The 27,590-nt window shown below is 39.5% G+C and overlaps 1 protein-coding gene across 5 annotated transcripts; it reads right to left on the reverse strand.

The window, feature by feature from the left end:
* Positions 1 to 3,344: 3,344 nt before the first annotated feature.
* LOC138732943 (heterogeneous nuclear ribonucleoprotein K-like) lies at positions 3,345 to 27,590 on the reverse strand. 5 transcript variants are annotated; one of them, XM_069879746.1, is made up of 16 exons: positions 27,473 to 27,590; positions 24,773 to 24,851; positions 24,555 to 24,634; positions 23,588 to 23,697; positions 18,519 to 18,575; positions 16,988 to 17,031; positions 15,960 to 16,032; positions 15,348 to 15,461; positions 14,037 to 14,165; positions 13,229 to 13,536; positions 12,828 to 12,882; positions 7,928 to 7,978; positions 6,106 to 6,127; positions 5,949 to 6,031; positions 5,328 to 5,497; positions 3,345 to 4,485 (listed from the first exon to the last, which is right to left on the reverse strand). In XM_069879746.1, exons 3-16 carry the CDS (start codon positions 24,601 to 24,603, stop codon positions 4,455 to 4,457), a joined length of 1,296 nt encoding a protein of 431 aa, XP_069735847.1. In that variant the 5' UTR covers positions 24,604 to 24,634; positions 24,773 to 24,851; positions 27,473 to 27,590; the 3' UTR covers positions 3,345 to 4,454. The 5 variants fall into 5 exon arrangements, with proteins under 5 accessions (XP_069735847.1, XP_069735849.1, XP_069735845.1 ...); XM_069879748.1 differs by having other exon boundaries at positions 23,588 to 23,685; positions 27,473 to 27,589; XM_069879744.1 differs by having other exon boundaries at positions 3,345 to 4,546; positions 27,473 to 27,589.

Consider the following 27,590-nt stretch of genomic DNA (forward strand, 5'->3'; position numbering starts at 1 on the left):
CCATCCATTGGTTTACCCATGTCCACTGCTGCGGTTACCCCATCATAGAAAGCCATTAAGTTTTCAAATATCATGGAGAGTGGCTTGCACTTTATGGAAAGCATCCTTGAATATTTTCCAGCTCTGTTCTGTTCCCTTGTCTCAGAAGACCTCGTCCCAGGGGATCCTACTAAGTAATTCCTTGAAAAGCTGGAAGTCTGCTTTCCTGAAATTTAGGGTCCTGACTATACTCCTTCCCTGTCCCATATCCCTCTGGACTTCGAACTCCATCAGTGCATGATCACTGCAGCCCAGGCTGCCTCCGATCCTAATATCACTGATGAGTTTGCTTGTATTGGTGACCGTCAGGTCCAGTATTGCATCTCCTTGGGTGGGGGTCTCTATAAATTGGACTAAGAAATTATCTTCAACGCACTCCAGGAGTCTCCTGGATTGCCTACAGCTTGCCATGCTACTTTTCCAGCATATGTTGGGGTGGTTGAAGTCCCCCAGTAGGATGAGAGCTTGTGAGCGTGAAGCTTCCTGTAGCTGGAGGAAGAAGGCTTCATCGGTTGGTTCCCCTTGATTGGGTGGCCTGTAGTATACACTAACCACAAGGTTCCCGTTGGTTATTCTGTCCTTAATTTTGACCTACAAGCTCTCAACCTATTCGTGGCTACTCTTATACGACAGCTCTTCACATTCTATCCCTTTCCTGAGATAGAGGGCAACATCTCCACCCCTCCTTCCTGGTCTGTGCCTTCTGAGCAGCCTGTAGCCATTGATAGCCACACTCCAGTCATAGGATTCGTCCCACCACATTTCCGTGATGGCAACTAGATCATAGCTTTCCAGTAGCATGGTAGCCTCTAGCTCCTCTTGCTTGTTACACAAGCTTCGTGCATTAGTGTAAAGGCAGTTCAGCTGGGCTGCAGGTTCCATCACCTTCCCAGTGGACCCTTTATTACCTACAAGGTGTTTTAGGGAAGTGTCCTCCCTAACAGCTGACCCCTGACATCCATCTTCCCACCGCTTCTTACAGGCTAGCTTGATGTTGTCCCTCTCCCCTCCCCCTTCACATCTAGTTTAAAGCCCTATCTACAAGTCCTGCAAGCTCCTGGGCAAAGACCCTCCTCCCCCTCTGAGAAAGGTGACTCCCATCTGAAGCCTGTAGTCCTGGTTCCATGTAGGCCATCCCATTATCAAAAAACTCAAAGTTATTGCCATGACATCAGTCACAGAGCCATGTATTAATTGATTGGATCTGTCTGAGCTGTGCTATGTCATCACCCGACACTGGCAAGAGGGAAGAAAGAATCACCTGGGCCCCAGATTCCCTCAGTTTCCGTCCCAAGGCCCTAAAATCTCTTTTAATCCCCCTTGGGTTTCTTACTGCTGCTTCATCCCCTCCCACATGGAGCAGTAGCAATGGGTAATAGTCTGATCTTACCAGGTCGGGAAGTTTCCTGACCACATCACTTACCCGGGCTCCAGAGAAGCAGCAGACTTCCCTGGGAGTGGGGTCTGCTTTACATATTGGACCCTCTGTCCCCTTCAATAGCAAGTCTCCTAAAACTATGACTCTTCTGTCAGTCCTTATGGCAGTCATGGTAACATAGTGGTTACGTCATTTCGATCTCTGACCCTGCTCTGATATGGGTGCACCTTCCTCCTTGTTTTCCTCCAGTCCATCCTATGCAACTAACTTCTAAGAATAAGGGTGACATAGTGGAGAACAAATCGGCTGATAAAAGAATTTCCTTGCTAAGGGGCATGGTTTAGTGATTGATAGGAATGGTTGGAGTCGATGACCCAGTGGGTCCTTTCCAACCTAGTGATTCTATGATACGTTCTCATACAAATTTACCAGGATGTTTGGTTGAAGGCAATCACCAAGCGGATGCTCTGGCAGGCCCTGTAATCATTCCAGATTACATTACAAGAAGCACGTATGTCACATGTTTTTTTCAGTTAACGCATGAGCAAGCTCAACAAATTGTACAGATGTGCCCTTATTATCAACTAATCCCAAACACTACTTTTGATGGCATAAATCCTCATGGATTAGGTCCACGGGAAATATGGCAAGCTGATGTAACACATCCCCAAGTTTAGATGTCTAAAATACGTACATGTGTCAATTTACACCTTTTCTACCTTTATCGTTGCTTCTGCACACACAGGAAAGCGGGCAAAAGATGTAAAAAAACATTTATTATATGTGATTGCTCTTTTGGGGGTGCCAAAACCAGTAAAAATGGACAAGGGCCCAGGATGTTTCTAATATAACAAAATCCATTTTTCAACAATGGGGAATCACACATGTCACTGGCATTCCTCACTCACCGACAGGGCAAGCCATAGTTGACTTACGTTCCGTACGTTAAAAAATACGTTGTTAAACCAAAAAAAGGGAGCCTGGGATGCTCCCCTCAGGGGAGACTATTAAAAGCTATGTATGTTTTAAATTTTTTCAATCATTGCCAAGATGACATTCCCCCAATAGAGCGACACTGTATTGCTAAATCAAATGATGACATGAGTAAAGCTGAAGTAATGATACATAACCTAGGAATGGGATGATAGGAAGGTCCATGGCCATTAACAAGGGGAAAAGGATATGCTTGTGTCTCTAGATTGCAGACCACGATGGATGCCACTAAGATGTGTAGAACTTGCATTGTGTTTGGCGGTAGCAACACCAACCAATCCGTTTAGCACCTGTTTAGTAGGTTTGCTGATAGATGATGTAACAAAAATATGTTCAGACCACACATGTACATCTGTTTGCACCAATAGTACCACATGTGCAGAGAATTGGGATGGCTGGGTAGCCTATTTCTCTCCAAAAGGAATAGAACGCCTGACTACGAGCTCCTCAGACTAGCTCACAGCCTTATAGTAATTCTCTAAAAATAAACTGTAGATTGCCTATATAATGTATCATTGGTTTTGACTTAATGGGGTCATACAAACCTACTTAAAACACACCTATTTGCCTTTTCTGGATGTGCAGTAATTGGTAACTCATGCACCAAGCAGTCAAAAAAAAAAAAATCATTAGTTTTAGACATTTTAAGTTCATTTCAGACATAATACACAGAAACATGCACCTAACAGTGAATGCTGCTACAGAACCCATGCCTTAAGGGCTACTTTTCAAATCCAGCAGTTTCTGTATATAGCAGTCAGCCTTTAAAAAACCAAAATATTATCTCCTTGCACTTTCCCATTACACTGTAAGTGTAAGCACTTATTATGACAGGAATTACCCCATATGGTTCAAAAAGATGAGAAAAGTAACACGTTCTAGATGCTCTCCCTTAAGTGAAAGAATTCATAGAATCACATTCCAATTTACAAAGTTCTTTCGCATTTTCAAAGTCGCTTTTATTTAGGAAGTGAAATAAAAACTTGTAAACTATAAATACAAATGCCAAGGTATTACATGAAATATCCAGAGGTACTTTAGCTTTTTTAATTTCTCGCAAATATTTACTATGGAATTCAACAAACATCAGGGAAACAAAACAAGCTTAAGTTCTGTATGCTATGAAAATAGTTAGATACTGCCAATTTTTCAATTCATAAGTTTCTACATGACAAACTAAAGCTCTGAAAACTACAATTCATTCCTAAATGATACACTAACTGCTATTTTTAACATTTTTATTCGCATTAATCAAGCTGTCTAGAACCAGGCGTATTTAACCCACTTAACTCAGTGGCACCACAAACTTTTAAAATATTGTATTTATGTACTGTTACCAATATACATGTACTATAGAGAGCTAAAAGCTTTTAAAAAAGGTCAATTTCACACAACATTTGCATTAAAAGTTTTGTACTTTTTTCCCCAAATAGCAAAGCTGAGCCACTGTTTCTTTAATTTGCCAAAAACATGTAACTCCATCTATATCAAAGAAGCAGAAGAGCAAGCTTAACAGCCACTTTCATTTATGCATTTTCTTGGGGGGGGGGAAAGGGTGTATCCATTTTAGGCATTACCTTATGTATATTTAAAAAAAGACCACCAATAATATGTTCACTAAATTTATTTAAAAGTCAAAATATATCTTAAAGAGTATTATATTCTGCACACTGCTCTGAGAATGCCAGGGACATGCGGACAACCAGTCTTCTCCCTCCTTCCAAAAAAAAAAAAAAAATTACAGTGTACATAAAGCAGAGTGTTCACAATAGTTACAGAAAAACCATTACAATTACACTTTACCACCAACAAACAAAAATACTCTCTGCTGCTGCTTCAAAACTTCACTGTTAGTCTTTTGCAGCCTTTCCCTCCTCAAATATTTGTAATGAACTAAAAAATTACATCTGGTGAACAGCAGATTCCACTACATCTTAAATGCAGAACACCTATGAAGCAGAGGAATGTTGGCTTTTTAAACAGAAGCAGATATTAAAAAACAACAACAAAAAAGATGCAGGACTCCTTCAGTTCTTCACTAGTCTTAGAAAAACTTTCCAGAATACTGCTTCACACTATAAAAAAGAAAAAATAATCTTGCATTAGAATCCTTCAACATCTGCATACTGCTTCACACTATAAAAAAGAAAAAGAAAAAAGCATGTATTAGAATGATTGACCATACATTTCGTATCAATATTCACAATGGCATTCTTAAAGATTAAACTACAAATTCCCAATACATTTAAAAGTAAATAATTAAAAAAGATTAATGGCTAATAATTGTAGGCACACAATTATTTTAAACACATTTAAAAATTAGTAATCTAAAGCCAAATATTCAAGTTAAACATTAACAAATGCTATGATGGTCAATATTATTAAAGCAAAACTAAGCAAACTAAGTCTGAAACTTAATATTTGGCAGCAGAGAAAGTAATGCCAGCAAAGTGTGAAATGCTGTGTAACAGCATCAATTGATTTCAACTTGTCCTGTAGAGGCATAGTCTGTGCCATATGGCAGACTGTGATTTGTTGTCAGTTATCTAAAAACAACAAAATCACTAGTCTTCCACACAGAACTAGACCAACATCCACTGAAATCTTCTATATTTTCTACGGGTTCTATGTAATTTATTACAAGTAGTTTTTTTGCAGCAATTTTCACCAGAGAAATGAGAGGACTGCTTGGTTAAGGTGTCTTACATCAAGATTAGTTTTGAGGAAATCTTCATTTTAGTTAGAACAGAGAAAAGAGGAGAATCAAGGTAGAACTACCACTTGAGAAATTAGGTTCAATAGTTATTTAAATCCTGCCTTCTAAAAACTATATTGCAGGGAAGAGTGGCTTTACAATGTAGTAGTACAAAAGTAAGTTTAAAATTGACAGTAAGGACAGCATTAAGCTTTGACTTGCCTGTTCTGCAGTAAATACTGAGCATTTTGTATCTGGTCCTGTGTTCCTGTAATAGTTATTATTCGATCTTCTGAGCCTTCCAGTGGTTCATCAATTTTGATTGAAGCTCCTGACTCATGACGTATTTGTTTGATTCTCTGGCCTCCCTTTCCAATAATAGACCCTGCCAACTAGGGAAGAAAATAAAGCATTCACTGATTGATATAACTTTCTCTGCAAAATCACAGTACTGTTCAAGCAGTTTCCATCAATTTAGTTTTAAGAGCTGCAATTGAAGCTTACTCTTTTACAGCCTCAAAACATCCTCTGTAATGTTTATAAATAAACACAGGTGGGGTACATTTGGAAGAACCAGGTGCTTATTTGTAAAATCAAGTTATGCAGACCATCTATATTACTGAATATTAACAATTAAAAGAATAGCTCAGTGCATCTCAAAGTGAAGACAAAACAAACATCCTTAAGAATGAACTTTTGGTGATTTTGAAAGACTTGCTTTACATTAAAAATACTTGTCAAGCATCCCAAATACTTTTGATTTTCTTATATAGCCTGAGAAAAGGCTGTGACATTCTATTGAGTTATTTAAAAACAAGTGGAAAGCAAGTCAGCTTCACTTACATCTTTGGGAATTGTTACTTGCGTTGTGATGATGGGTCCACCAAGATCTCCATAGGAACCACGGCCCCCTGTGTAAGAATAGTCTGATTTAAATGTATGCATCAAGCCTCTTCCCGACTAAATGAAGTGCATGCCAAAGTTCTCTATAAAAACTTACCATATCCAGAGCCACCCTCAAACTATAAGAGAAAAAAAAAACAAAAACACAAACCCTTAAATAGCAAATAACCATGATTCATTAACATGTTTTCATCTCAAGTATCGTACCGGTAACTTGGATCCTATTTTATGCAAAAATCCTAACCCATGACCTTAATCTAAGTGTCATTAAAGGCAAACTGTGGGAGAGGGTAGACCAAGAACAGAGGGAGGGAGAGTAATATCTCATGAGAACCTCTTAACTTGCTCTGTTAAAACCCCTAAGAATAAGTCATCAAGATTCAGCCATATCAGTTTGAGAAGCAACCTTATCAATTTAGCTGATAAACAGCTCTTAATGCTGATCTACTTCCAACCCTTGAACTGATTCAAATCAAAAGATCAGAGTTCAGCCTTAGTACTACTACCTATACAACTCAGGAGAAATTAAAGTCTCAGTTTGGGACAAGATACAAGTTGTTTACCTGGTAACTGTCAATCATATTCCATCTATATCTTGAGGAAAAAACAAATCAACTGTAATAACTTTATAACTGGTCTCTCCATCCAGACTATGCTATGATCCTTTGTATCTTACAAGGGGTAATCATGACACTAAATAACTGCTGTTCTGCTAAAACTACCAAATTAAAATCACTCCTGACTACTTTTATTTTCAGGATTTGTAGACTGGTACTTGATATCAAGGGCTTAATTTGATCTAATGCCTTCTAAACGCAAACACACCTATTTTAATATCTTCCTGTAGAAGCAGAGAATAGATGTATAGAATTCAACTTGTATCACTGAACTAAGTAGTACAGGAATTTGTGTGAATTACTTGTTTGCAGAAGTTGTAATGCAACAACTTTTTTTTTTAAAAAAAAGCCTATTTACCTGCTAACATTTTGGAGCCACATCAAAATGGAAGCTATTCAGAAAAAAATTGTTCAGCCGATCATCTGTTTCTAAGCAACCTGTGTTGTGCAATAACGTTGCTTAGCAATATGGATCACAATACAACATAGAGCTTACAGTGCATTGCAAAATACAAAAGAAAAAAACTGCTTAGAACTTAATTCAGAGGCTGAACAGAGCTGCATATTCCACACACATACTCTTCCACCTATTTCTGCTGATGTTTTGCACAGAATCCCTTTTCTGGCTCACTTTCTGCTGCTTCTCCTTCCCAGACTACAAGATAGCAAATTAATTTGACAGCAGATAATTAATTATAAATGCAGTGTTTATGTAAGCTAGGAACTAACATATCATATTTGGCAGCACTTTGCCATCTTCTAGACAGCATAAACACTTGCTGACATACTTTGAACTTTCCTTCCTAACCCCCCTAAATAGCAAGAAATTTGATAAACACAAATTTAATAGAATACTTTAAAATATATGTATAGGTAATGCATAATAGTTTATCCACAACTATAAAAAACCCTATTTTTTAACATTCCTTGTTTGAAATGGGGGAAAACACAGTATGATGAATTTAATATAAAACATATTCCTAAATAGATGTACCTACATGGTGTTGAAAAGCAAGAATTTCACTGTAACTTACAACTAGGAACACTGAAATAGGGCACAAAAGAGGCAATACAATAGAAAAGCTTCTCTCTCTTGGCTGTGCTGCGGCATACTTCCATTGTGGAACATAAACTGTCAATAACTTGAGTTAGAAAGACAGCTTTAGGGATTTTCCCAATAGGTGCAAGCTGACACTGACTACATTCAATCTCAAGAAATTCCAGTTATCGCTTAACCAATCCAAATGATTTTCTAAAAAATCAACTATTAAACCAGTCAAATAAAAGCATGAGCACTCTCACCAGCTCTGGTGGTTGCATGTCATCACAGGCATCCACATGACACTGCATTATCTTCCAGGCACAACATAATAGGAGGAAAAGACGAAATGGATTCAAATTAAATCCACGTCATGAAGACTTATAGGTAACTTAACAAGCAAATGCATACATATCAATATCTGGAAATGTTTTTCTGCACTACTTTACTACAAAGACTCAAAAGTACACGATACAGACCAATTACAATATTCCCTCCTTTTTACTTTCACTGCAAAGGAACTGTAACTGGTCATGCTTCTTTCTTGTTTCCGTGATGTAAACCGATTTTCCCCTTACAAAGAGCATCAGACAGCTAAGGGTAGCACAAAGCTCAGGTTTGTTTCTCTAAACGTCTTTGAGTGCTAAAAGACATTAAATAAAAGATTCTGGTATCTGAGATTATCTCATGTATAAAAAAAACCCAAACCAAAACAGAAAAGGTGTCCAATAAAACAAGCAACTGTCATTGATGTCAACAGCAGGTCAATCGGGAAAGACATGGCTTCTCATATTTTATTAATTAATTATTTCCCATGTACCTACTACTGCCTAATTATATCGGAAATCAAATTACTTTTTTGTTGGTTTGGGGTTTTCTGTTGTGGTTTCTCCAACAAACACTGGGAAAAAAGTCAACAAACAATTATAAAAATATAGTTGGTAGAATCCATTTTAAATTACTATTAAGACAGAGGCCTTTGCTGGATTAAAACAGACAACATAAATAGCACATTAAAATATAAATGCTCATTTAAAAACAGTTCCTAAAATACTAGGTGCAGGATAACTTAAAATACATAAGAGAATTCTGTTATTTACAGACTCATTTGTGCTAGCTACAACTAGTAACCAATGGAAATGAAATTTAAACCAAATAAAACACTGACTGGATAAGACAAAGCACATAGTATTAATAAGAATTTATTGAGTTTTACATCTTATTAAAGAGTATGCATTCAATCCTAACTGAAGGTAAATTCCTTACTGTAACTTTTCCTTATTTTTAAGGGACTGGTCCAGAACAGTGAAATTCTCATAATTTATTTCAGTACTTATGTAGATAAATGCGTCAAACATCTTTCCTTCACTGCTTCACTTTCCTTTTTTACATGCTCCTTAATGTCAAATCTCTTGAACATGAAGTACTTTCAATTTTTTTTTTTTAGTCTATGTACTTTATTGAAGTGCTTACACAGACACACGTATGTACTGAAGGAAGAGATTATTTGTTATAAGTTACTAACCTATCATATGTTTGAATATTATGTATAGTTTTTGTGATTTTAGAACTAAAATATAGGATTAGCTTGAACAATAACTTTTAGCTAGCCTGTGCCTGGATACTTACGCTTACATAAGGAATTTTAACAAGGCTGCAGTTAGAAAGAATGTGACCGTATCTAAGCGAGATAACAAGGACTAGTGCAATGATAAAAGAAGAACCAGCTAGGACCAGATGCAACCTTGAAGAGGTGCCCAAGCTGTCTAAGAGCATGCACAAGAAGGAGAGTTGAAAAGCTCACTGTGAAGACAACTGCAAGCCGTCCTCCAGAAGCCCCCTGCCCAAGACCCCCAGAGGGCAGAGCAGGTGCGCCAAGGGGAAGAAACTTATGTAAATAAATTCTGGGAACTGATTATAATAGACACACCTGTTCCAAGAAAAATGATGAATATGTGTGCTTTGACTGTATATCGCCTTTGTGAATTGTGCTAGAAGCCACACGCACATTAGGTGGAGCTATCCCCTGCATGCCCGATGTCGCATAAAAGGATCCCTTACTTAATAATCAAATTGGCATTGATTATTGAGCCTGGCTTTTCACTGCATCAATACATACATACGAGGTCCAACACACTCCACCCCCCCCCCCTAAGATTTATCCTATAGACTGGGAACCAAGAGTGGGAAGGGAGAGACAAAGAGATGGTTATAGAACATGTTCCAACCTATCACAGCGAGACAAGGCTCAACTCAATCACTTCACTCAGTATGAGTGGATGTGTTCAAATATAGATGTTTTCTTACTCTCATGTCAGTGTGCATGAGTGAACAGAGGTCACATCAAGTTCCCTGTGAAATTGAAGAAATCTGCGACAGAAACTTTTCCATTATTGACTGAGGCTTACAGTGAAAAGATCCCAAAGATCAAGTAGGTGCTCAAAGGAACCCATTTTTTGTCAACAGAAGATGTGAAAGGAAAAAGGATGGAGATCCTTAATAGCCTTTCAGAAAATGAAGTGCGGAATTGCTTTGAACGTCAGAAGCATCATATGCAGCTGCATGTCAACTCAGAAGAGAACTATTTTGAAAGTGATCATAGTTGATTTTCTTAATTTGTTAAATAGAGAGTTACAGGCGCAGTCTTCCTGGGGTGGGTTGGTTGGTTGGTTTTTTTGTGTCAGATTTAGTACGTGTATATATGTTAAGAAATATCAAGAAGTAGGAATCATTTGAACAAACAAAATGAGATCAGACATCTGAACATACACTCTTCTTTTAAACAGACATACTGATTTAGTTCTCAATTAACTCCAATTTAAAAATACTTTGAAAGCATTAGGAACTGACCACTACAAAAAATGGGGGAAGGGGGGGAGATTAAACAGCTTTATATGTACTTCTCTACCTTATCCCCACCCCTATGTTTTTATGCATTTGTATATCTAAAGCACCCACGGATACAGAGGTGTTAAAAAAGAAATAGTGGAAACACATTCATGTTTTCCAGTCTATCAAAATAGATGTTATGGCCCACAGCCATTTGTTTTGGAATAGTTACAGCCTAATATATACATACTTCTGTAATGAGAGAAACAATTCACATGTCTTTCAGTAAAATGCCTCAGAACAGAGATCATATATATGTGTATATATAAAAAACCCCAAACCACTAATTATTTTTTCCTCCCATCTTAGAATTTACAAAGCTGTCAGCATTGTCACATCTCAGAAAATTCAAGTTTCACCATCCAGTCTTGTTTCACCATCTTACAAGTCCTGAACTACTGAATTTTCCTGCCTTTAGCAGAGAACTGGCAGAAAATGAGGATTTCTGTAGATTCAACATCTCCAAGGTTGGACTGAAAAGATAATCTATTCCTGCTCTCTGAAGTTAGGCTTTACCATGCATTACTTCACAAACCGCAATGTTTGTTTACTCTAGTTTAAATGCTTTGCTAGAAATTGGTTTCTGTATGAAATGCATATTAGTTCAAGAAGACCTTATATTTCTGGCATGACAGTTCCAGATTCAGCCTTGCAATCCATGGAAAGACGCCTCATCTGCTTATAGAATTACGGATATGGGTATTGTCTACCTAAAACTATAAATTAAATACAATCTGTGTCAGAAAGCAGTCCTCATTGCAGGCAGGCTATGAAACTTGGGCATAAAGCAGCCAAAGCCATGAGCAGTTCCACTGTGAAGAAGAAATAAAACTGCTTTTCAGAACATTGAACGTGAGCAGAGATGACTCCCACTTATTTGTGGAAACTCATGTCAAGAAAGTCAAGGTCAACCTGATCAAAGTCAGACTAAATAAGTTTAAAAAGATATTCTATTCTAAATGGAACGGAACAGAACTAGAACACACTATTGTCCAAACTGAAGATTGCGCTCGACCAGATACTCAAGGAAGTGCAGGCTGCTCTGTTTATATGCCACAACACTGGTTTTACCAGCTGCAAATATGAAAATACAAAACTTGAGCTTTGAAAACATAATAATATGAATAAAAGATCTTAAAAACATAGTTCACAACTCTTCCAGTTTCTTAAGATCCAGAGTAGCATAGACAACTTGGTGGTTTTGATGTTGGGTATTTTTGGGGGTGGAAGGGGGTTCAGTGTTAGGTAATTTTAAGTGCAAGTCTTTCCTTTAAATATTTCTGCTAGGTTTCTGGTGACTTAATTTTAACATTATTGTAATATGTACTTCCAGTATGCATTAGTGGAAGTAATTGGTTCTTTCTCCCAGAATGGGGCAGTGTGTAAATCTCATTTAGGTAGCCCATTTCATAGCTCCTCTGCTTTTCCATTTGTTTAAAAGAAAATTAAAAAAAAAAAAAAAAAATATCTCATCTAACCTGTCATCTTAAGGAACATGCCAAACAGAACCAGAGGAAAAAAAATTATTATTACCACAGATATTTACCTCCCAGATGCCTATAACGTCTCTTCCCAGGAAAGAGGATACAACAGTAAACAACTAGCAGGAAATCACATTTCAAAGTACAACATCAAACAGTATTTCTAAGCCTTATTTAAATCTCTCCACTCCCCAACATGGTTGAACATACCTCATTTCATTTAAAATTCAACTTATCAGTCACCTTGGCTCCAAAACGTTTGTAACTACAGTAGTGTTGAGGTTTTTTGTAGACATAGAAATCAGCATAAATATAAGAATTGAATTGAAAAAGCAATCATCTGCCAGACCATCTATCTCTTTAGATATTATTAATGTTCTCTTAAATTCTGCTAACATCTATTGGAAAACATTGTTCTGACATGCTTTCTTGATCCAAAAAGCTTCCCAATTCCTATTTCTGTCATTCCGATTAAAAAAGAAAAAGGTCTGTGTCATAAAATCCATAGGGACTGTGCTCTACTGGCTTTCTATTCCATTGTTGATGGCAAGTAGGGAAAACAACCAACCAACAAAATCCCACAAACAAAAATCACACAGCAGATCACATCCTAAATACCTTTAAACCCCAAACAATTGCTTTCTCAAGGCAATTGTATGATCACAATGTTATGGCAATATCAAAGTTTATAAGAAGCACATGTGCCCCACGCTTAAAAGTATGTATTCTATGTATTCAAGAACAGTTGCGCTAACTGTATATAATAAAAAAAAATATGAGATTTAACTCCTACCATTCCATCATAACGGTCTCCAGGTCTACCCCTTCGGTCATAAGACATAAGATCTCTAAAATGAGAAAAAGCAGCAGCATAACTCACGTTATAAACTAGTTCATACATTCCAATTCAAATTTTCATGATTTGCACACAACTATGAATTTCTGAATGCTTTAGTCAAGTTCTGAATAACATAAAATAAAGTTACAGAACTACTGACTATAGTCCTGATAGACTGCTACAGTGCAGAAATAATTAACTTCAAATACTTTTCTAAATTCTCTGGTGCAATGCACACTCAGTCCTGCATAATCACTACCAATATGGAGTATGAAACAAGTCCTGGAAACATGAGCACAATTCAGCAAATTTTACTCAACTTTAGTTTTGTACAATGCATTTATGCAACAGCTTACCCGCCACGAGGAGGTGGAGGAGGAGGAAGAGGAAGATTACGAGCTCTGCTGCCACCTCTGCCACCACGACCTGGTGGAGGTGGTGGAGGTCCTCTGCGAGGGCTCATATCATCATAATCTCTTCTTGATGGAGGCATAGGTCGTCCACCACGACCAGGAGGCATTCGATCAAAGCCTCCTCTTCCACGCATTGGAAAGCCTACTGGACGTCCCCTTCTATCATCAAACATCATTGTGAAGCCACCATAGTCATATGTTTCATCATAGAAATTGGGATCATAAGGCTGGGCCCGTCCTTTAATTGGAGACTAAGAAACACACATACAAAATAAAACAAACCCAACATCATCACCATCCCTCCACCCTGGTTAGCACTGACTGTTACAATTATTATATTTCATTACATTACTACATCAAATGTATAAATAGGAATACCTACATTCTGATTATGCTCTTGATTTCACAATGCTGATATGAAAGGCAGGGATGGTGATATGCTTCCTGAGAAACTGCTGTTACTGATGTGTAGCATGTACATTTGTCTTGCTTTCAATTTAAACTTTCTTATTTTACTGATACGTAAAGCATGGCTAATAGTCCACTGGTACCAAAAACTGCTTCCCTCTCCCATAAGGTACACCCCAAAACAGGAATAATTTCAAAGGGTGCTAGCAATCCAACACTTTTTTGTTACTAGAGAAGTAAGAGGCACTGAATTCAAAACAGAAATGGAAAGATAATTTTCCATCCAAATCATTGCAACTTTCACAAACACCAAGGAAAGAATAACTGGTTTAAGACACATTACCTCAGAGATAAGATCCAAGATAATCTTGATACATTCCACAACTCTATCAGGTTTTCCGCCAATAAGCACCACTCTATCAGTAGAATGAGGACAACACTCTTGGAAAAGTTTAATGGTGGTCTGAGTGTTCTGTTGAAGAGAAGAAAAAAACCCCCAAAATCTTCAAATAGAAATATTTTAAACAATTTTATAAACTTATTGAAAACAAAATGGGTAATACACACACTAAACATTTTTAAAGAAGCAATCAAACCATTAAACTTCCAGTAATTTTAAGCGATTAATTGCTTCCGAGTTCTTACAACAAATTTAATCTTAGGATATTATGCTTTTAAGATGTGCAATGACATCAGTTTGTATAAGATGCTAATGAAGAGGAAAAAAGTTCAAATTTTAAAACCTTTCAATTGTGGCTCATCTACATGGTCATTTAATCAAATATTAGCAAAAGGATCACATATTAATTATAAGCTTACAGGTTGTATAAACCTGTGTATCATAAAAAAAATGCTTTGGATGCAAGACAGCAATGTTGCCAGGATTATGTCGAGTCATCTTGCCTTCCTCAGTCTACACAAACAGTAGCTTATGCCTAAACTGACCTGGAATTGCCTTTGACATAATGCCAGGAAAAAATAGAAAACAAGTCTATATTCAGAAACCACTAGGTTGGGGGTTTTTGTTTGTTGTTTTTTGTTTTTTTCTTTTTTTAAGAAGAAAACCTCATTCCTTCAAAAAAGAAAAAAAACCAACCAAAACCAAACAACCCTCCACCCAAACAAAAAACCCCAACCATCAATCCTCCCATCAAAAAAAACCCCACCACAACAAAGACCCCAAACCCATTCAAAGAAACAACAAAACCCCAATCTCACACTACCTTTTTATAGCATTATTCAAACATCTATTAAATTATCATCATTAGAGTTTATGGAGATGCATCCACACTAAACCATTTTCCATGTCCAACACCACCAATATAGACTATTCAGCAGTTCATTCCAGAAGGAGTAAAGAATGGCATTTTAATTTTTAAAAGTATCCTTTATTTATGAAGATTACTCCACTAATATGCCTAAAAGCTTTTATTAGAAGCCCTAGGCTCTATCACCAACAGCCACTTTATTTCTGACTTTTTGCAAGAAAGTTGTAATAAGTAACTCAGATTGATCTTGGAACACAGAAATCATGTATGAAATATGTTCTGAAGGAATTATTGCACAGATAATGCTTACACTCGCAGTTTATGAGCACAAAACCTAATTTGTTTATAGAATAAAAGTAAAATCTAAAAAGATTAGAAAACAGTACCTCTCTGAGTTCTTTGATTTTAGCACCCTTGACACCAATAATTCCTCCTGCTAGACTTTGGTGAATTAGAAGTCTTAATTCACAGTCAAAGTCGCTACCTTTGTAGTGTTGATACTGTAAGAAAGATGCATACAAGTATTAGTCAGAAGAAAAAATAATTGAAAAATCCAAATACTAATTTTAGGGGGTTTGTTAAGGTTTTACTCCAAACTATGCTATGCTATGACTTAATTTGCTGCTGAACTGTAATGTCAAATTATTGTATAAAGATATCAAACAGCACAACACACTTGCTTACAAAGCCAAGGCAGGATGGAAATTACAATACAGCTACTTCAAATCGGGGACTAAACAAGTCAGGAGACAGGTATTTTGAAGGGGAGGAGGCTGTTCCAAATATTAATTTTCTAGGAAGAGACTGTCTCTGTCCTACACTAAAAAAAAAAAAAAAAAGCCAATACACAGTTTGAGAACTATTGGCCTCCTTTCAAAAAAGGCTGGGTTTTATTTTCTAATTTAACATATTAAAAACAGCATACAATCATCTAGAGTTATCTTGTTTTAAAATCTAAATTTATACCTCTGAAGAAGAAACAAATCTAAGAGACCTACCTCTTCTAAAGTAGGGATAATCTTCTTCAAGATTTCTCCAATTGTCTCTGTATCTGCACTTATACTCAAGATGCTGTTAGAGGCCATAGTGTCAGGAAATACAGAAAAAGTAGAAAAGCAGTAGAAGTAAATTTAGTTTTTATAATCATACACAAAATTCTAACAAGATTGACTACACAGAACTTACAATAGATATTCCCCACTAAAAGTAAACCTGTTCACTGGATTTACAACACATGCATCTTTGTTTATGCCCAATATATACGCATGATGGATTTAAGACTAAGTAGGTCTTGCAGAGAGTGAGAGAGTGAGCAAGCAAGAGGTTTTGGAAGGACTCAGATTAAGTAGGCAAGAAATTGATGCAGAACTGAAAGCAGAAGTGAATATTCATGTTCCCCAACACCACTAATATACTATAATCTTGCCATTACATTGGTAAAATTGGCACACCTTCTTATAGAAAAAGTGGGGATATGCAAGTGGTCAACATTATATCTGAAGTAAAGTTGAGAGACCAGTTAGAAATTCAATTACTAATGGGCTCTGCAAAAAAGGAATATAAATACAAGGGGAAAAAACAAGCAAACAAACAAAAACAACACCCACCCCCCAAAAAAACCACAAACAAACCAAAACCATAACATAAATGATAAGTGAAGGAAAGTGAACTAGAGTTAGTATTTCATCAGAAATAATCATGAAGAGACAATGTTGAGGGAAGCAAGGTGGGTCACAAAGACAGAGCAAGAGACTCTTGAAACATTTTGATTTAAAATGCAGTGAATATGCAACATTTGAAACTGTGCTCCTTCCACTGAAATAAAATTAGTGGATTGTTTGTGTGGCCAACTCACGCAGCAGTTCAGTGACAAAAAGACTTAATGGGGAAAATAAGACAGAAAACTTGGAAAAAAAACCAATACATCGTCTATAAGGGGATACTATTTAATTATATAAAAGGCAGGTAATAAAATACATTTCTCTCTTTCTAATCAGGCAGTGAGGCATAAACTGTTGGGACATACCGCTCGGGGCCACTGCTGTCTGGGACTGAAACACTTGCATTGTACTGCATTGGTCATTGGCGTTCGTGGATGTTGGCATTGGGTATGGGTATTCAATCAGAAGTTGTCAAGTATGGTACCCGTTTGGCAACGAGCACATTTTTGGGCATAGCCAACCAGGGTTTTCACATGGGCGTTCAGGGGCGGATGGGCCAACGTCATGGTGGGCAACGCAGGGGCAAGTCGATCCAGTACATGGGTAACGGAGATATATGGCCAAAAAACAAGGAGAGGGAAAAGGGGGAAAAGCAATAAATTTTAATTTAATACAAACTATACTCATTACTCTCAGTTAATGAAACAAGCTTAAGTTGTTCTGAAGACTAACACAATAATGGATTGTTACACCAACTGTGGCTTAATAGTATGGATCTTAATAAGTTACTTTATCTGACTAAACTACATTTCACTTTTAACATTATGATGTTTCAGTAGCAGGCTGGCTCATGAATGTAGACCCAAAAACTCTTAAGATTCATATTACTGAAACCTTGGGCAAGTTGAGAAAGTTAGTATTCCAGACCAATTAAATTATCTGGACTTAGGTGACGTATTTATTTACTTAAAACAAAACAAACAAAAGCACTAGCTGCCAAACAAAATTAGTGAGTGTATGTATGATTCCTGACCATTTCAGCTAATCCTCAATTCTAGTTGTTATAGTTTGTGAACTTATACGGAACTGATTCTGTAATGATTAGCAAATACTGTATTGAACAGTCTTGCTTGAAAAAAAAGCTGAAACTGTAGCTCATGCTAAGTACAGGAGCGTAAGCAAATGGAATTTAAGAAGCATTGCCATATATATATATATGTTTTATAAATACATAACATTTACACTGAACATGTCTAATCACAAGTCACCCCACTATAAAATACGAATAGGTAAATAAGTCATGACTGTTAAAAAATGCCTCCAAGAAGCAGAATAAAGTGTTTCTTTACTATTCTATACCCATATTTAAATCGCACAACCTTAACATGAATGTTTTTGTGCTTTATGTCCAAGCTGTTAAAGTAAGAACAGATGGACCGTTATGGCTTGGGGTTTTTTTCTTTGTTTTTTTTTGTTTGTTTTTTGTTTAAGGAAGTTAAAGAATTCCCCTATCACTGGTGTAAGCCAGCCACCTGCAATCATTTCCAAAAGTACTATGATTAATACACATGGGAAATGGTAGTTAAGGGTTTTAAGCTTTGCCAATACTTCTAATTGAAAATGTTAACTCATTTGAGGTATGTAGTTTAGAGGAACTCTGAAAACAAAGAGGTTTAATACAAAACTCTCCTCCCACATAACTCAAGCTGGGTTTTAAGTTTAATTTTTCATTTTGTGTTGTAATTATCTCCTCTGACAATCACTACAAATGGCTTATAATTAGATTATTGTTGCCTAGATTTGAATATCTCAATTTGCAGAAATATATACAATCAAGTTTTCAACATAGTGCTCTGAAAGAATTGGTGTCAAATTACTTCAAACGCATATACTCACATCTGTACGAAGCGCCTTAATATTTTTGCCACCTTTTCCAATCACTGCTCCAGCATTCTGGAAAATAGTTTTCAGAAGTTACGCTATACTAACACAACACAGACTACGTTTTTGAACTAAAAACTAAGAACAATGTATCTATACTAAGAATATTCTATCTATAGAAACATTCCCTAGGCTGCGTCATCCTCAAACAACCATAAAATCATCCTCTGTAAAAAGTAAGAGGAGAGTGATTGTCATAGGGGATTCCCTTCTAAAAGGAACAGAGGGACCCACATGCAGACCGGACCTGCTCCACAAGGAGGTTTGCTGCTTACCTGGGGCATCAGTGAAGGATGTAACTAGAAAACTTCCTTGGTCAAAGAAACAGATTATTACCCTCTGGTAGTATTTCAAACCAGCAATGATGACACATAGCACAGAAAGCGGAAAGCCATTAAGAGAAAATTCAAAGCTCTGGGGAGAACAATGGAGGGCTCTAGGGCACAAATAGTGTTTAGCTCCATTCCAATGCTAAGGAACGAGGAGCAAGAGGTCAAGAAGAAGCACTTGATTAATACCTGGCTCTGAACCTGGTGTGAGGAGAAAAACGTGCAGTTCTTTGATCATGGACTGGCCCATGCACCCCCAGGCAACCTTACTAGGGATGGGGCACGCTTGTCTCCTAGGGGGAAATAAAATCCTTACTAAAAATCTAGGTAGCCACATAAATAGAGCTTTAAACTAGATGTGAAGGGGGAGGGGGACGAGACCAGGCTAATTGGGAGTGAGCCTGGAAGTGGAACTGCAGCACCTGAGAGATGGGGTGCTGGCCAGGACCGCCAGCATGTCACCATAGAGCAAGTGGGGGTGAGTACATCTGGTGACAGTAAGAATGAAACTGGCACTGAGGGGTTAGATATTTCTAGGACCAGTCAATTGGGAATGAACGCTATTCCCTTTATGAGGGCTAAAGGTTCGCCAGCCCAGCTGAAGTGCATTTACACCAATGCACGCAGCATGGGCAATAAGCAGGAGGAGTTGGAAGCTGTTGTAGGGCAAGGAGACTACGATGTCGTTGCCATCACGGAAACGTGGTGGGACGACTCATATAACTGGAGTGCCGCTATGGTGGGGTATAAACTCTTCAGGTGGGACAGGAAGGGTAGGAGAGATGGTGGGGTAGCCCTCTATGCTAGAGAGTGCTTTGATACCCTGGAGCTCAATTATGGTGATGACGGGATCGAGTGCCTGTGGGTTAAAATCAGAGGAGCCCACATGAAAGTAGATATTGTGATGGGAGTCTGTTATAGGCCACCCAGCCAAGAAGAAGCAGCTGATGAGCTCTTCTATAAACAACTGGGGGTAGTCCCAAGATCACTACCTCTTGTCCTCATGGGAGACCTCAGTCTTCCAGATGTCTGCTGGAAGTACAATACAGCAGAAAGGAAGCAGTCTAGGAGGGTCTGATAATATGTGCAAGACAACTTCCTCGCACAACTGGTTAGTGGGCCAACAAGGGAAGGTGCCCTCCTGGACCTGCTGTTCATGGACAGAAAAGGCCTTGTGGGGGTTAGAGGACGCCTGGGACAACGCGATCACGAGATGATAGGTTTTTCAGTTCTAGGTGAGGTGAAGAGGGAGATTGGCAGGACAGTCACATTAAACTTCCAGAGGAAAGACTTGGGACTGTTCAGAAGGCTGGTTGGCAAAGTCCCATGGGAGACAGTCCTTAAGGGCAAGGGAGCCCATGAGGGCCAGGCGCTCTTCAAAAAGGAAATACTAGCAGCTCAGGAGCAAGCCGTCCCCATGTTCTGGAAAAGGAGCCGGCAGGGGAAAAAACCAGCTTGGCTGAGTAGTGAAATCTTGAGAGACATCAAAAAGAAGAGGAACGTCTATGAGCTTTGGAAAAAGGGACAGGCATCTTGGGTGGACTACAGGGAGGAAGTGAGATCATGCAGAGAAAAAAATCAGAAGGGCTAAGGCCGAACTACAAATCAGATAGGCCAAGTCTGTGAAAGATAACAAAAAAAATCTTTCTATAAATACATTAACAATAAAAGGAGGACTAGGGAGACCATACAGTCCCTATTGGATGCAGAAGGAACAACTGTGACAGGGGATGAGGACAAGGCTGAGGTACTTAATGCCTTCTTTGCCTCAGTCTTTAATTGTGAAGAAAGTCGTTCCCTCTGTGTACACAACCAGGAGTTCGAGGAGCAGAACAGAGCTCCCATGATCCAGGAGGAGATGGTTAAAGACTTGCTTGCCCAACTAGACACCCACAAGTCCATGGGGCCAGATGGGATCCACCCAAGAGTATTGAAGGAGCTGGCGGATGTGCTGGCCAAACCCCTTTCCATCATCTTCCAACAGTCCTGGCTGACTGGGGAAGTCCCACTGGACTGGAGGCTGGCTGATGTTGTGCCCATCTACAAGAAGGGTCGCAGGGAGGACCCAGGAAACTACAGGCCTGTCAGTCTGACCTCAGTGCCAGGGAAAGTCATGGAACAGGTGATCTTGAGTGCTATCATGAAGCACATGCAAGAGAACCAGGTGATCAGGCCCAGTCAACATGGGTTCACAAAAGGCAGGTCTTGCCAGACTAACCTGATTGCCTTCTAAGACAAAGTGACTTGGCTGCTGGACAAGGGAAAGGCTGTGGATGTGGTCTTCCTGGACTTCAGTAAAGCCTTTGACACAGTTTCTCACAGCATTCTGCTTGAGAAACTGTCAGCCTCTGGCCTGGACAGGCGCACACTCTCCTGGGTGGAAAACTGGTTGGATGGCCAGGCCCAGAGAGTGGTGGGAAATGGCGCTAAATCCAGCTGGAGGCCAGTGACAAGTGGTGTCTCCCAGGGCTCAGTGCTGGGTCCAGCCCTGTTCAATGTCTTTATCAGTGACCTGGATGAAGGCATTGAGTGCACCCTTAGCAAGTTTGCGGACGACACTAAGCTGGGTGGAAGTGTCGGTCTGATGGAGGGTAGGGAGGCTCTGCAAAGGGATCTGAACAGGCTGGACCGCTGGGCAGAGTCCAATGGCATGAGGTTTAACAAGGCCAAATGCCGGGTCCTGCACTTGGGGCACAACAACCCTGTGCAGTGCTACAGACTAGGAGAAGTCTGTCTAGAAAGCTGCCTGGAGGAGAGGGACCTGGGGGTGTTGGTTGACAGCCGACTGAACATGAGCCAGCAGTGTGCCCAGGTGGCCAAGAAGGCCAATGGCATCTTGGCTTGGATCAGAAACAGCATGGCCAGCAGGTCCAGGGAGGTTATTCTCCCTCTGTACTCGGCACTGGTGAGACCGCTCCTCGAGTACTGTGTTCACTTCTGGGCCCCTCACCACAAGAAGGATGTTGAGGCTCTGGAGCGAGTCCAGAGAAGAGCAACAAAGCTGGTGAAGGGGCTGGAGAACAGGCCTTATGAGGAACGGCTGAGAGAGTTGGGGTTGTTTAGCCTGGAGAAGAGGAGGCTGAGGGGAGACCTCATTGCTCTCCACAACTACCTGAAAGAAGGTTGTGGAGAGGAGGGAGCTGGCCTCTTCTCCCAAGTGACAGGGGACAGGACAAGAGGGAATGGCCTCAAGCTCCGCCAGGGGAGGTTCAGGCTGGACATCAGGAAAAAATTTTTCACAGAAATGGTCATTTAGGCACTGGCACAGGCTGCCCAGGGAGGTGGTTGAGTCACCTTCCCTGGAGGTGTTTAAGGTACGGGTGGATGAGGTGCTGAGGGGCATGGTCTAGTGATTGATAGGAATGGTTGGACTCGATGATCCAGTGGGTCCTTTCCAACCTAGTGATTCTATTACTGCATTACCTTGTGGGTTGCATTCAGGGGTGCAGTGGGGCTTGTCTTGCTTTTGAAAGGTTCAATTGAATTGAAATAAACTGACACGGTTTTACCACAGGGAAAGAAGGTCAAAACAGCTCTTACCACTGAATTTTGGAAAAAAGATAAGAATACTAAATAACTATTTCAATTTAAAACTTCAGGTTCTAGGCAATTCTGCCTCTGTTAAAACCATATCAAAGTACAAATGAAAAAATACTTTATCTGTGCATGTTATGTAGGTCAAATATTTTCCTAATTTATTTGACCACTTTTTTTTTTTTTAATAGGTTCATAAATTTGTTTCACACACTTAACATTTGATAATTTCAAATGCTACTTTTGGTTTAAAGCCATGTAGCTCAACTGATCACCCAGGCAGGTACCGTCTAAAGAACGTAAAGCTAATATAAACAATCACTCATCCCCCATTGCCAAAATTAACAGGAATAAACTCAGATATTCAAGAGGGGCAACTGTAAAACTACATTTTTACGAGGCTATTTCAAGAACTACATGCAAAATATTGCTTTTATTATGCAGTTCATACATTAAGCTAAGAGTACCACAAACGTTTTGTAGCACTCCATGTAACTTGACTATTCATCAGAAATGTCATGTGGGGTTAAGATAACATTCCCCTGCCCTGACACAAAAGACCGAGTTACTTCAGACAGCACAAACATATGTAACTATTGGAAACATTAAAGACGACTCCTAAATAACACTTTTACTGTGACAATTTATAGTTGTCAATGAAGCAATTGCAGTCCCTGAAACATTACTCCCATATTTCCTCCTGTCGATGCATACGTATTTACTAACCCTGGGAAAATTACTAAAATCCTGAAGAATTCCCCATCTTGCCTCTCATATTTAATTTACAATCATAACATGATCATTCTATAAACTGCTTGCTTTCTGAAGACTAATACACATTAATTCCCCTGGTAACAATTAAGAGTAAATTGGCTTAATTTCTACTGCTTCTTCCCCCCCCCAACAAGTACTTTTTTTTTTACATCAGAAAAGTCCCATAGACCATTAAAGACTCATCCTTGAAAAAAAAAAAAAAATTGAATAATACCCTTGCAATACACTTCGCCTACCATTCATGCACACTTACAAATATTCCTAATAAGTTATTTTACATTAAATAAAGCACAAGTTCTTTCTAAACATACACCACAACATACGCTTTCTCACCACTGTCTTAAGCAATTGTATAAGCAGCAACATAGCAATACAGAAAAAGCATACTTTGCTTTGAAGTAAGATGCGCAATTCAACCATCTCATCTGTATTCCGAGATCTTTTGAAGGCCTGTTCTTCTTCCATATCTTCTGCAGGACGTTTCCCTGCAGACAGGTCCATAGAGTGGCAAACACAAACATATATTTAACTAAGTCAAGATAAAATTGTACATCAAGCTTATGCACTGTATTACTAATGAAGCATTCCTTCCTATTAGCCCAGTGTTAGGTTCCAGCATCTGCCCTGAATATCTATAGCACAGAAACAGGATTTTACTTCATATCAATTAATTGACTCTTTCCAAATTATGAACTACAGTCGAAAAGAGAATTTTTCAAACTTAGTGAAAAATTTACAACATGTTTAAAGAATGCTGCATCACCTACCTAGTATTTCTTTTACAATTCGGAAAACTTTAAAGTGCAAAAGATCAAAAGTAGTTTGTCTAATGCCAAAATACTGGTTGAACAGCAGGAAAACAGCATTTCAAATAGATTTGAAGAACTGGTGTGAATTAACTCAACACTAATACCCTAACTCTTCCTTCACTACTTGGGTCCAAAAGAATTTTTGGTAAGCTAATGTTTAGAGATATTTCCCATATACATACACATTCCTTCCAAGTAACAATCGAAATAAATATACAGTAATAGCTATGCCCGACACTATTTTTACATGATCACATTGTCCAGACAACTAGAGTATTTAGCTATAAAATATTTTCAGATCTTTACTTATAACTCTTAGTTACTTATGCCACGTTTAAAACACTCCCAAAGGAAAATTACATATTTATGATACAAAAGCCATGTAAAACCCATACAGGACACTTAAAAATTAAAAGATTAAATGCAAAAATGCTGCCAATACAAACACCTAATACAGTTAAAGCATTCCAAAATAGTTGAACACTGAGACTTAAAAAGGTTTACTCCCCTCAAATAAAATAAAATTGCCCTTTAAAAAAATTTACCATTTGTCTCTGCATTAGTAAAGGTCTCCTCCTGTTGTTCAGTCTCCATTATCCTTTATTCTTAGGTGTGGAAATAAAACCTGTTGCAGAATAAAAAAAGCTAGTACATCTTAGTCCATCTATTTTGTGGAAAAATGAAATTAAAAAAAAAAAAAGGCAATCTGTAAACAAAGAGAAAGGCCCACTTTTAGAACTTAACGCCCACTTTTAGAACTTACCGGTTTTATAAAAGCTTGCAGAGCAAAACTGAAGTGTTCCAGGCAGGATCAAAACCCAACAGGCTACTGCTTCAGAAGCCTATGAAAACAGCATAGATCAGGCTTTGTTCACTTAAAGGTCTGATTTTCACTACAGCTAAAAATGGGAGTTTGACCCAAGTTTTTGCTACGAAGCTTTTTTAATAGATGAGAAAACATAACAAGGCCAAACTCATTACAAAGAGGAGAAGTAATAATCAAGTCTGTGAATTTACAGATAAACAATTACAGTTAGAATTATTCTGGACTTGCTCAATTTTCAAGCACTTGCTAGTTTTAAACAATCGTATTTACTGATGATTTTGAGACTCTTAAATGAACAATTATTTGGTTTCTAAATTTAGCATGTTACATAATACATGCCTTGAATTTCCTTTTAAAGGGACACTATCAATCTGCTTACTGTTTAGTTCTAAACAATTTAGACTAACAAGTTATTATAATCACCAGCATTAATCTTATAATTTCTCGATCAACTTACTATCAGGCATTCTATCACGCCTCCCATTCAATCTAACAGCTGGACAAAAGAAATCACACGCGCGCCACACTAGAAAAACTTTGCTAAAAATACCACACTGTACTTATATATAACCTCTGCATACGTGCACAATCTCAAAAGCAGATGAACTTTTTTGACTTTGTGAAACAGGTATCTCTTTCAAGATCTATTTATGTCCATGTAAGAACACTTGTAAAACACATTAAAAGTCCAGACAAAGAAACAAAAAAAAAAAAATTTGCACCTTATTCTCTTTAAAAAATTAATTTGTACAGATAACAGACAAAAAAAAGAATGCTATTCCCCCCCTCCTCTTGGATTTTATTGCTCAGCTTCCATAGCCTGAACAAATGGTTGACACTGGCATATTCACATAGAAAAAACGAGGTATGCTTAACTTTTTAAAACATGTTTTCAATCATCTGTTAATTTTTAACAGTTACCCTGTTTGTGCAGGCTAACAGCAAGCACTGCCGGTAGTCATGCGCTCTTCTACAGCCACTGCCGAGACTGCTTTCCCAGCACATGCTAGTATTTCCGGGCCCCTAATTTGAGCTAATGGAAAAATGCCGCTTAAAGAAGACGTTGCCAGAGCGCGGGTGACGTAGTAAGAAAAATTTCACCAGGTTCAAATAACTAGTCCTTCCAGACTCTCTTCCATTCTATTACAGATCCTATTCTATTTACGACCCTACCAAAAATTGTAGGGCTGAGGGGGGACGAAGTGTAAAACAGTGTTCAGGACAAGGCTCTGTTGTGTCAATCGAGTTTGCAGAATTAAATTGACTAACGCAATGTTTTTTTAAAATATCGGAAGAATAAAGCAGACGCGAACACGAGTAGAGAGCTGAGAGATGCCAGCGCGTCCCTACCCTGCTCCCTCCAGGACGAACGGCCCTTCCCGCCCGGACACCTCAGCCCACGTGCAAGCCGCGCCACCATCTGCCCGGGCACAGCCAGTCCACCCACCACCGCAGAGCGCTCGGAAGCCTAGCTCACTCCCTGGGCGGGGGCAAGGCAGCGTTACATAAACCCCACAGCCCGAGACCTCTCTCCACGGTGGCAGGAAGCAGCAAAAATGGCGGCCGCTGTAATGGCGCCTACCCACTGCTAGGCGAAGTCGAAAAACCACCACCACGTGGTCACAAGATTTTCTCCATTCTGCCCAGGTGAGGCACAAATAGACACTCGGCGGCCCTCACTCAAGCTCAAGCATGGCCGACAGAGCCCAACGGCCCTACCACGAGAACTCCGCCATCACCGTGATCGCCCCAAAAAAAACCAGGCCCTGCTGCAGAGCACTCCCCAAACAGTTTGGTACAGCCGCTTCCGCACAGGCCGCAACCGAGAGCGCCTTCCCTCCTCTCCCCATCTGCCTGCTATAATTCCCAAAAGCTCGCCCCACACACAGTTACCCAGGGTAGGCGCAGGAAGGCGGCAGCGGCCGCTCCCTCGGCCTTAGCCCGCGCTCGCTAACGCAGCTGGCCTCCACCATATCGCTACTCCGAGAGCCACACCGGTTGGGCCGCCGCATCTGCATTACGGTCACCAAGGTGCGACAGCTGCCGGCAAAGACAACAAATCACCCTTCCCTCAACACAGATTCCCCCCCCCGTCTTGGGCCCGTAGGTTGCGCCAATTCACTCCACAGTAGCTAAGGAGGAGTCACTCCCGGCTCCTTCCTTCTCCACGCAGCAGTCCCTGGACCTACCCAATTCCGCCACCCCACCAGCGGGAAAGAGCGCTGTCCCTGGAGGAGCCCACGAAAATCCTAGGGTCTAGTGGTGATTCACGCCTCCCGCGTTATTGTGTCATATCGCAGCATCGAGAGGGGGACGATTAACAGACCCATTTCCCTCAGCCTGGCTTAGCCCACCCCGCGCAGCACGCACCATCCCCTTCCTCACCTTCATAAGTTATATGCGCGAGCCGTGCTTACCTGCACCCACCACCAACGTTACACATCCACCAGCACTGCCAGGTGACTGTCTCAGCCACCTCCTCTCTTCTCCCCCGCGGGGACTCAACGCTGCCCCGTTGGGTAAGGAAGCTACTCGTCAGGGCACAGATGGCCTCTAGTTCGCCGTGCCCTCCGTGTGGACCACGGCCAGACAGGCCTGAGCCGCAGCGTGCCTAGATTGTTTGTTTGTTTGTTTTACCTGCTTGACGGGCGCCACGAGAAGAGCAGCAACAACAGTGAAAACAATGGAAGTCGGTAAAGAAGAGCGATCTGTTTTTCTGGGGGGGGAAATGGCGTCTGCGAAAACTCCTCCTTGT

Source organism: Phaenicophaeus curvirostris, chromosome W, assembly GCF_032191515.1.
Source record: "Phaenicophaeus curvirostris isolate KB17595 chromosome W, BPBGC_Pcur_1.0, whole genome shotgun sequence".
NCBI lineage: Eukaryota > Metazoa > Chordata > Aves > Cuculiformes > Cuculidae > Phaenicophaeus > Phaenicophaeus curvirostris.